At 33.4% G+C, this 11,505-nt stretch overlaps 1 protein-coding gene across 1 annotated transcript; it reads right to left on the bottom strand.

The window, feature by feature from the left end:
* Positions 1-425: 425 nt before the first annotated feature.
* Positions 426-6,964, bottom strand: LOC149570335 (large ribosomal subunit protein eL28y-like). Its single transcript, XM_089822972.1, has 4 exons — positions 6,845-6,964; positions 6,584-6,732; positions 2,568-2,731; positions 426-816 (listed from the first exon to the last, which is right to left on the bottom strand). The coding sequence occupies exons 2-4, from the start codon at positions 6,729-6,731 to the stop codon at positions 673-675; spliced, it is 456 nt and encodes a 151-aa protein (XP_089679098.1). The 5' UTR covers position 6,732; positions 6,845-6,964; the 3' UTR covers positions 426-672.
* Positions 6,965-11,505: the final 4,541 nt, after the last annotated feature.

Here is an 11,505-nt window from a genome sequence, read left to right on the forward strand (position 1 = left end):
GTGCAGAACGAAGAAATACCTGATTATTATGTCTCTTGCTGCCATTACTAGCCTGGAAATGGATTGTAAACAAAGGGCATAAAATAAAATGGAATAACATTGCAGGAGATGCATCGGAAACCCATACCTGATGATCCACAGTTGAAGGACAAAAGAATTGGCACAGTGGAAAAGCAAAGTGGTATGTGGTAATTAAGGAAAGCCATTAATAACATCCATTTCAAGGAAACAAGCAGAAGCCACACAAGTAACGAGACCCAGGTGGAGACAGTAATGTGCTAATTTACCCTTCTGATATAACAGACACATTTTGTTTCCAGCATTGCAATCATTACCATAGAAAAAAGAGCCCCACTAAAAAATTTTAATTACATCACTCAAACAGAAATATCTTAACAATATCATCATGAAATCACACACGAATAAAACCCTCAAATTCAAGTTATATTTCACCAAACTCTTAACCATATTTCACTCAGATTAAACTTTCCTTAATTTATCACATATCTCAAATAGTACTGAATTTACCATGTCATTGAAAAACGATTGTCCGATAACGCTCATAAATGCAACATTCTCAGGCAAAATTCTCATCACTTGGAAGATACTTGGAATATTACTATAATTTCAAACTAGAATAAAAAACAAAACATCGTTATAAAATCTCATGTTTCACTTCCTGAATGCTTTCTTGCTAACCCTGGATTTCTTGGATTTCTTCCCACCAGATTTTGCCACACGTAGGCTTTTATGCACAGCACTAAGTCTTGCTAGAGCTGGTCTCTTTAAATCAGGGCGATAATAATTATCAGCAACCTACAAAAGGAAGTTTATATCAAAGGGTCAGTCAGCAATTTTTATCAAAAAAATCAGTTGCAAAAGTACAAAGCAAAAGAACAAGTAGGAAGTTACGAAAAGCAAATCATGGAACATAAATAGTCAACTAAAGTACAAATTTTTTTTTTTTAAGTTCACTTAAGAATAGCAATACATGATAACTACAGAAATTTTTGCATCTTTTGACTATAAATATGGCTCTGCGGTCACAAGAATACAAAAAAATAAAGCAAACATTATTCCAAAATAGCAACTTCTATCTTCTAAGTATTAAATCTTCTATCATAGTAGGTACAACTTTTTCTTTTTGATCGGTAAGAGGCCGAAGCCCAGATTAATTATTATGTGTTGTGATTTATTATTATCATTTGTTAAGCGTGAGTAGATTCGAACCCAAGACCTCTTTGATAAGAGGCTCACAATTTACCATTGTGTTGTAGGCTCTTGCCTCATAGTAGGTAAAACTTTATTTATACTATAATACTTTGATTTTTTATCAATCTACCATAACAAATTTCAACTAAAAAATCACAAATGCAATGTCATAAAGGACCAAATGGATTTGAGTGAGATTGTTCAAAAATAATCTGTACGGTACGATGCTTCTATGACAATGGCCAGATTAAATTCAAATTCAGCCAAAATTTCCAAATTATTCCCATAATGCTTCTGAAAATTAATGACACAGATTATGTATAATCTACAACTAAAATTTACAATTTGGAGCATGGCTACACAATCAGTAACCTATCACAAATTTAGCATTACACTATTTATCAGGGATTTAAAATTTCTAAGAATTTACCATTTAAGAGTTCTGAATATTGAAATTTTAATATTTTTAAGTCATCTCTAGATGGCTTCATACGTAGCCATTCAAAATTGTACTTTATTTCACATCTATGTTATGAGAAATTCAATGAAATGCCAAAGAATTCACCTAGCCCTTCTGAGTATTTGGTAAGATTGGGTAGGGGAATGCTTACTGCTTTGAGATTTTTGCAATTCTGACAAGAAAGATATTAACGCAAGTACAACTCAATCATGTGTATTCAATTACTGAATGCTTCTGTGGGCATTTTAATTTTGTATTATTAAGTCATCTCAAAAACCTGTTAAAATAGCCCACAATCCCCATGTGATTTGCAGCCCAAATCCAGTAGAGAACAGGAATATTTCAACATCAACTAAAAGAAAAGTGCACTATACACAGGAATCTAAATGGGCGCTTAAAAAAAACATATAATACGAGGAATGGAGAAACCTTCTTTTAGAAAACACAATGCTTTCCCACCTAGAATCTAGTTAATCTTGAAAAGACCTTTCTCTACCAACGTTGAAAACATAATCATATATAACACTAGTTCAAACATCTCATAAGTGGTAACAAGTGGAAATGGTTTTGTTGCAATGAAACAGACCCTCTTTATAAGACAATCATTTTGGTCAATTTCAGATATCAATTTGAAAGCAATAAAAAAAGTTTAGCAAAACAAAATGCTCATAGTTACTTCTCAAAATAGTATCTTAAAAGCTTTACATATACATCAAATGAGTTGTCACTCTAACCCTTTTTATAGGTGAAATTAACTAACAGTGCACTTCAATGCTAAAACAGAGCATGGTTTGTCATGCTAACTACAAATTACATCCTATCAAAATGAAAAAGTGGATGATAAGAACTCCATCAATGAATTAAGTAACGAGCTGTCAAGTAGAATAGCAAATACCTGGTTAACAACAGCTTTGGCCATTTTATTGAATTCTCTCTTCAAAATGGACCTGTTGATGTACTTTGCAGGCTTGTGTTGACACTTTGTCTTCGTTGTTGCAAGAGCAACAGCCAAATCTTCACCTCCAGGAGTAATAGAAACTGTTTTCTTGTTTGATAAACCTGTCAAGAAGATGAGAAGGAGAAGCTTTGAAGTTCAAATATAATGAAATATATATCTGATCTCTATCTGACGAAAACTCGCAAATTATATAGATCTACGTTATCGCCTACTTACTTATCTTAACCAGCAAACTTAGCAAAGTGATCCATACTGACAAGATCAGACAACCACAGTTTCACAGTACAAATCCCTTGTCAAATATATTATGTAAATCTTCAAATCTATGCTCCATGGAGATTCCGGGATGGGAATTTTAGGGGACAGAGACTAGTTTCCAGTATGGATACAGTTCAAAGCCAAAAATTAGGGGAAGCCTATTAAATAAACAAAAATAGGGGAATCTAGAAAGAAAGAGAATTCAAATATGCATGTCATAAAATTGACTAAGCATTCAACATAAGCTTTGCAGTTCAAATATAATAAAATGGTTATCTGATCTCCATCTGACGAAAACTCACAAATTATATAGATCTGCATTATAGCCTACTTACTTATCTTAACCAGCAAACTTAGCAAAGTGATCCATACTGACAAGATCAGACAACCACAGTTTCACAGTACAAATCCCTTATCAAATATATTATGTAAATCTTCAAATCTATGCTCCGTGGAGTTTCCGGGATGGAAGTTTTAGGGGACAGAGACTAGTTTCCAGAATGGATACAGTTCAAAGCCAAAAATTAGGGGAAGCCTATTAAATAAACAAAAATAGGGGAATTTAGAAAGAGAGAGAATTCAAATATGCATGTCATAAAATTGAGTAAGCATTCAACATAGACATTTTAGAAGCTCAATACAATGAATACAACTATACCTATGCAAGCCTGCTGACTGCAGAGGCAGAGGCGGACGCAATTGGAGGCAAATTCAGGAGCTGATCCACAGAAGCTGGCTGGGAGTGGCTTCCGGCCAGCTTCTGCAGGCATCTGGGCACTGCCATCATCCTCGTATCTTGTTTTGTGTCAAAAAAAAACAACCAACAGAAAAGAAGAAAATGGTAGCTTTGAGGGGGTATATTGTAGCCTGGGCACATAAGTGCATAAAAAGGACTCTTCCTTTTCCTAAGAGATTGACGATGTGAAGCGTCTAAGGACAGACATGTATCTTCATGTTTTTTGGTTAGTTACACATGTAGGACACTTATTTTAGCAGATTTTTCTCTGCAAACAAACCCTGATGGACATCCATGATAGAGCGCACGTAAATCTTGCGAAGGGAAGCACCAATAACAGCACATGAGCGATAAAAGAATCTGCAAGGAAATTGGAGATTGAGAGAGCAGATCATAAACATCCAGATCAGGAAATGGAGAGAAGAGAGGCGCTTGTGTGGGCTAAAATGGGATGGTCGGCTTTGAGTAGGGTCGGACAGCTTTGCTAAAGAGTTTTAGAGTTATTCATAAACCTACCCAACATACGGGAAACAGTAGTTACCAATTTATTATTTGATAATTAGTTAAATGATCATAAAATTAACTGTAGAATTTAATATACTCAATGTGATTATTGGCATTTACAAAATTATGATAGTTATAAATAAAATGAGGATTTTTTGGTATAATATTTTATAAAATAAATAATATATGTTATGATGTTAATAATTATTATTGATATTATTATTACGAAACTTACTTATATCAAATTAGATACACGGTAAAGTTTAGTGTGTAAATTAAAGTATAGTTAACTCAGCTTACGAACTACATTTTAGATAGTGTTACCAGTGTGAATGCCTCAAGGGTGACTCAAAGTTAGAAATTGCTATTTAAGATAGTAATTAAAAAGTACGATATATACATCTACTGCATACCAGTCATGTTCAAAAGGTATATGTTCTTAAGGTAGTAACAAAGCCATATATACTATAAATATTTATTGATATAAGTTTCAAGCTATGATTGCTAGGTTAATCTTAGTTGCTTGGAGATGATGAGGAATTTTTTGTCTGATACAAATTAATGAACATTGAATGATGAACTATACTTTGATTTTGTAATTGTGATGATTTGTTGATTTGCACTGGAATCGTGAATATAAACGTATATGACACTCATACCATTGATATGGCTTATGTTTTATAATCTTATTCTGTATTTGAATATGTATTTGGTGAAGTTACAAGCTATCAAACATTTTTTTTTGTATTCTTGCATTTCTTTGCATACACATAGTATAACTGTATACACACACACATCCATACACATCTGCATCCACCCGAGAAAATTGTGCATCCACACATGTGCTTCCTGCATCCATGATTCAGATGAATTGGTAACTTAGAATTAATATATAGCAAATTAACAAATTTCAAATAAAAATATAAGATTTCCACAATCCATTGTAAGTTCTGAAGTTTGCAGCTGGATTCAATTGTGTGTATTTCAAATCTTGCACTCTTTCATGCTGATGAACAATATCATAGCGTGATCTGAAATGTTGATGCTCAAAAATACACAAATGAATCCAGAAGCAAACTTCATAAAATTCAAATACTCTCATTGTAAGAATATGGTGTTCATATAGTAAACATGACCAAAGGCTCCATGTTTCGTGCATTAAATCTACAAGTCAATCTCTTTTCTTCTACATGAGTATAGCAGCATACCAATGAATATGGAATGTCCGAAAGGAATGTCAAAAAGGTGAAAAGGTGAAATGTAAACATGATACACTAAGAGGAATACTAAGATACATTTGTGCAAAGTTTAAATGCAAAAAATTGCAACGTGGTTGTATCAGGGAATTTGCTAAATGTAGATCAGAACCCTTTATAATATAGGAAAATTGTCGCTCATGTTTAAATATGTAACTGAGAGGAATATAATGGATTATATTTATGCTTATAAATTGGAAATACATTTTTAGTTTTGAATAACCATAGCGACTTGGTTCAGTTTTTGGTAGACAAGTTAAGCGCGCATCTAAACTTTCAAGTCCAAAATTGTAAACTGGGTAAACGAATTAAGGGATTTGTAATAAAAAGCAAGAATAGCTTTAATATCTTACACGGTTGAACTTGCTCATAGGAAGAGGAATAAAAAAAAGTAGATACGCCAAAACTTAACCTGATTGTGAGTATATAAATGTGGCTCGTGCTTACAAATATCAAACTCAGCTCACAGCCTGACACAACTTAAAAAGAAGAAAAACAAAATCCCCATAACAATAGCTGGACCGATACTTCCCCATCCTACCATGTTATCCATTTATACAATGTCAAACATGACCGAGATTTTGAATTTAAGGATAATGCCAACGCTTTCAAGCAGAACCAAAAGCAGACTATTACCTCACCCTTAAACATGAAATGTACCAATATCAAAATGCAGATAAATTCAAAAATTAACCACTTTTGATGTGACTGCCTGAATACACTGGTACGTTACTGTAAGATGAAATCAAAACCATCCTACCATGTTATCCATTTATACAATGTCAAACATGACCGAGATTTTGAATTTAAGGATAATGCCAACACTTTCAAGCAGAATCAAAAGCAGACTATTACCTCACCCTTAAGCATGAAATGTACCAATATCAAAATGCAGATAAATTCAAAAATTAACCACTTTTGATGTGACTGCCTGAATACACTGGTACGTTACTGTAAGATGAAATCAAAACCATTCCTACGATTATGATTTCAAAACACAACCAGAAAACAGACCCTGGCAGCGCAATACAACTATCTAGCTCCTCCTAATCTGGAGTACTGTAACCCGCAGTCAATAAAGGAGATTAATATTTCCTCACTGATACATAATATACCTCAAGGGTTGTGCCCAATAGATCTCTCGCAATACAAATGCCATGAAACGAAAAGAAAAAGAAGAAACCTTTAAAAATAAATACCTGAGAACTTGTATGAGTTCAAATTGTAGAGATTGTTATGCTCGCTGCTGAATTGAACCTTGGCAGAGCCGTTCCCGTTCTGCTTGACGAGGAAGCAGTTGTTTCTCTTCACGATCTCCCATATGAGCTGTCCGGATATTGTTGTCATCCTTCAATCATACAACAGCGAAAAATATCAGAACCAAAAAAGACAGAATCTGTAGTCACATAAACAACGACCAGATCTTTTGAACCCTGAGCGTAAAAAGACCGAACACATACTTTGAATAGCTTCCTTCTTTAGCTCCTCCGCCTGCAAAACAGATCCTAAATCCTTGTGTTATGTTTTCCGACGAACCCTAACAATTAAAGAAAGCCCTGTGTAGTAGAGCCTGCGGATATAAATGACGGCGTTATGTTAAACCCTAAATATACAACAAACCCTAGTTTCATCGTGGGGTATAGAAAGACTTGTTTTCTGACATGAGGTGTTGGGCCAAAAAATATTATCGCAAGAGATTGGATCTATCTTATTAATAGATTGTTTTTGTTTTTTTTTTTTCGTCAAAGATTTGCTAGTGTACAAAATTAATTGAATTTATATTAGTATTTAGTATTATTTAATACTAACAATGGTAAAAAGTGCAATGGGTATGTCAAGGTGAAATTAATGGTCAATTAGAGGGGGAAAAAATAGTTTTAAAAATATATTTGTGCAATTAATAAGATCATTGGTCAATGATGTTTGCGCGAAGATCATTATGCTTCATTATCATAAATCTTAACCTTTAACTTTATTAGAAGCATTTAAACCAATAATACTAAACATAATCATAATCATAAACACAACCTAACTCTAGTTCAGAGTTCAAGGAGAAGACAAATTCTGCAAAATTGCAGTCTCATCTAAGCAACCATGTTTTGGTTTCCAAATTTTAGAGCTTATCAAATGGAGTAATAATTTCATAAACAATTATTTGTTATATTTTAATCAATGTGTAAATCTACACAATTTTGTTGATAAATCTATTATTTAAAAATTAGCTAACTCAATTAAACACTTGCTTAAACAAAATTTTCATTACAATTAGTCAATCTAAATTAAACAACTCATATACAAAAGTTGCACCTTAAATTTATTACCTGATCTCAAATTAAAGCAAGTGCATAACAGTCTAGTAATAAGTAACGAAATTCAATGGGCCACTCTATCATTTATAAAAAAATAAAATATGTTTAATGTGTTCTCATCCAATAATTTGTTACATGAAACTCCACTACTTGTCCATCTAATCATATCTACCTACAATACTCAATTTGTAACTAAATGATTTCTATTGTCTCTTATTTTCATCTATCAATTACTAATGCATTTAGACCTACCCCACATTTCAACTATGTTTAAAGGGTTGCAATTTCAGCTAATTACTGAGGTGAATGTACAAGAGAAAAGGTAGCGAAAGATTCAAATTATTCTAATTGTCTTGCAAGCCTTGGGATTGAGCATGAACCATCGATGTAGGAAGTGAATTGATTCAAGATTTATTCCAATGCTTCATCTCTTTGACCAATACCTAACATACAATGAATGTTGAGCATAACACTCTCGCTCTCTCTCATGTCAGCTATGTGTTGCTTCATTTTTCCTTTCTTCTTCTTGTCATTTTTCTCTTGATCTCCTCCTCCTCTCCATCCTCTCTTTTTTCTTCATTTTCTTTTTCCTTTTTTCTCCTTCTATTTCTTCATGTTCTTTTTCTCTTCCTCTTCCTTTGCTTTGTCATCTTTTTCATCTTCATCTTCTTTGCTTCTTCTCTTACTTTTTCCTTTTGCTACTTTTACTTCTCCTACTTTTTATTATACTTCTTTCTCTCCTTCCCCCTCCTCATTAGCTTCTTTTTTTCTACTTTGGTTTTAACTCATTCCCACGATTCTCTTTTGAGTAGATGTATAAATGTCCACGAGATGGATAGTTGTCTAATTTTTCAATACTTACATTTACGACTAGCTAATTAGAGTAATTCCTACAAAGTTGTCATAGGGTGTCACAAAACAGAAAATGTTGTCAACAGATTTTTTTTTTTTTAAAGACCAATGGGAAGAGGATAATAATGGGCCTAGCTTATTTTCCCAAATATTTATGATTCAATTTTTAGACATGGAAAAGAAAGAAGATAGATTAGGATTTACTATATATATATATATATATATATATATATATATATATATATATATATATATATAAACTGTCTAATATTTTATAATTAATCTAAAATGTTAATGCAACAAGAGCTCTATTTGAGCTAGAGTTTCTACCTTGTGTAAGGAATAGAAAGTAGATTTTGAAAGAAAAATAATTGTACACAGAAGATGTTTGATTTCATAAGTTGATAGAAAATCATGCATTTTGGAACTTATGTATAATAACTTATTATCTATTATATTCCAAACTCAAAGGTACAAAGAATCATCTTAAAATAAAGTATCCAATGTTTATATTGTTTGAATCATCTTGAAGTAAATTATCCAATCTTATATACAATATTGGAAGTTAGGATAAATAGACTGCTTGCAAAGAGAGAATTTGTAACGCCCCGCCAAGGGATCCAAGAGAAATAACCTAAAGTTTTACTAAGTTTGCTGACATTTTTTTTTAAACTAGAAAGAGTAACATACACATCACACACATAGTAGCGGAAGCAATAACATACAATCAACTAAAACATATATAACAAGTTACATTCCTTAAGGATCCTATGATATTAAATTACATTTAAATCTAATTATTACTAACTCTAACAACTACCACATCCATATGAAAGAATAATGAAAAGTCCAAAGTCCATAATATACATTTGTTTTGAATGCCTCTTATCAAATGAAATTCAGAATGCTCAATCATCCATTGTACATGTCACAGGGTATGAAAGGCTTAAAAGAATATACATGTGTAGAAATAGAAATACATCATCCTCCTCGGATCCATGATACAGAGTATGATAAAATAAATGAAACCATCCACCATACATGATACATCCATCCATCATAAAAGATATAAACATCCATCATAAAATATAACTATCCCTCATAAAACACAACTAACTAACTGTGTGGTTCCTCCCAACCGTCAATAGCATCATACCATCATGGGCCCTAGCCATCCCCCGTGCATAACATCCCAAGCCACTGATCAAATCATCAATACTATAGTAATAGGGACGTCACTACTAAACATACTACAACATATGCATAAGGAAATCTAGCATGCAAGAATAAAGCATTAGATGATCCTAGAAGGTAGATAACATCACCTATCACATGCTAATCATCAATATAAGGAAATGTGTCAGTAAATAACATCATCTAAACATGATAAACCAGCATCCCAAGAAGCTCTAGCCATGGTGATGACAGACAGATCTCAATGGTAACAGTGAAAAAGCACTACCACCTGACCACGTGGAACCCAAATGACCCACTCCCACCACGCTGAGGAGATAGTCTCAAGTCCCAAATAGGATATCAAATGACATAACACAAGTACTCTCTAAATCCAGGAAATCCTAAAAGTATTCTAACTCAAAGGTTCTAAGACAAATCGACTTCTAATTCCCAAAGGCACACAAGACATATAGGAAACCTACTATGTAAGCGGGCAAGTGTCATCGCATGAATCACCTCGAAGTTACTCGAGCAATCCCTTCAAACTCCCGAATCCCTAATGATACCACTTCGACCACTAGTATCCTCTCGTACTAAAAAGGCATGCTACGGAATGCAAGGTCACAACCAAGCGTTCTCTCTACTCCCATCCTAGTATGTACTAGCACTCGAGGCATGGGCGAGAACATACGATTAACTCTTATTAGGTTCATTTTACTCTCATTTAGTGTAAATGTTTTCACTTGTTAAACAACTTACAATGAGTTACCCTAGCAGCCACTTAGGGCCCCCGCCCCCATTTCAAGCCACTTCCCGACACTACAAGTAGATAACCTACCCTAGGCTCATAAAATCACAAATCAAGAATCATAGTAAAATCACCTTAGTCCTATACAAGTGATTGGAAAGCATCATAAAGATAATCATAATAATCACATTAGTTCTCTGCGAACAACTAGAAGGCATTAAAGATAAATCACAACACCCATCGGTTATCATCAAGCAACCAAAAAGTATCCCAATAATACTGATCAACGACTCAAAATGGTTAAGTCAAACATGTCACAACATGACATCACCAAGATCAAAGCAAACACTTCAGTCCCATCAAGGCGACTGGAAAGTAACCCAAGTCTAACTGATCGAGGACTCGAAAAGGTTAAATCTAGTATCTCATATACATACACCTCAGCTTCACACAAGAAGACTGGAAAGCAATAACAATCAATAATCCACACACATCATAAAGCATGCCATCGCATTACCATGGTTGGGTTTTTAAAAAGATCGAGATCAAAACATCATAACATCATAATCACACAACCCCCAACCTCTGGTAACATCCTAAACTGGTCAACATCTAATCAACCCCAAAACCCTGGATAACATACATAAACAAGATGCAAGTACATGTTTTATTTCATTCTAAATCACATGGTTGGATTAAATACAAGGTTTCCATTTTGGTTCCAGTGTAAGTCTCAAGTTAAGAAGATTTCTCGTTTACCCTATAGCTAACCCATGAATTTGTTTAATTAAAACAAAGGTTTACCCCCCGTATATTTTGAAATCAATTTTCTAAAATTTACTAAGGGTATATTATTATATTTGTTTGAGTTTGCCAAGGGAAGACTCCCATTGAATTCCAATAGAATAATCCTACTAAAGTCGGATTAACAATTTTACCAAATCCCCTATCTTACTAACTAATGCTCATAGTAATTTGAATTTTGTTTTAAATAAGCTGATGTCTATTAAATAATATTTAATTATATTATTATTAT

Source organism: Cupressus sempervirens, chromosome 3 (genome assembly GCF_028749045.1).
Source record: "Cupressus sempervirens isolate cs-2001-9-10 chromosome 3, ASM2874904v1, whole genome shotgun sequence".
In the NCBI taxonomy this organism is placed as follows: Eukaryota; Viridiplantae; Streptophyta; class Pinopsida; order Cupressales; family Cupressaceae; genus Cupressus; species Cupressus sempervirens.

Excerpts from the sequence above, each read along its gene's own strand:
- LOC149570335 (XM_089822972.1), bottom strand. The coding sequence starts at position 6,731 with ATGACAACAATATCCGGACAGCTCATATGGGAGATCGTGAAGAGAAAC. Across the intron at positions 2,732-6,583 it reads GAACTCATACAAGTTCTCAG|GTTTATCAAACAAGAAAACA; the intron begins GTATTTATTTTT and ends TCTTCTTGACAG. Across the intron at positions 817-2,567 it reads CCAAAGCTGTTGTTAACCAG|GTTGCTGATAATTATTATCG; the intron begins GTATTTGCTATT and ends TTCCTTTTGTAG.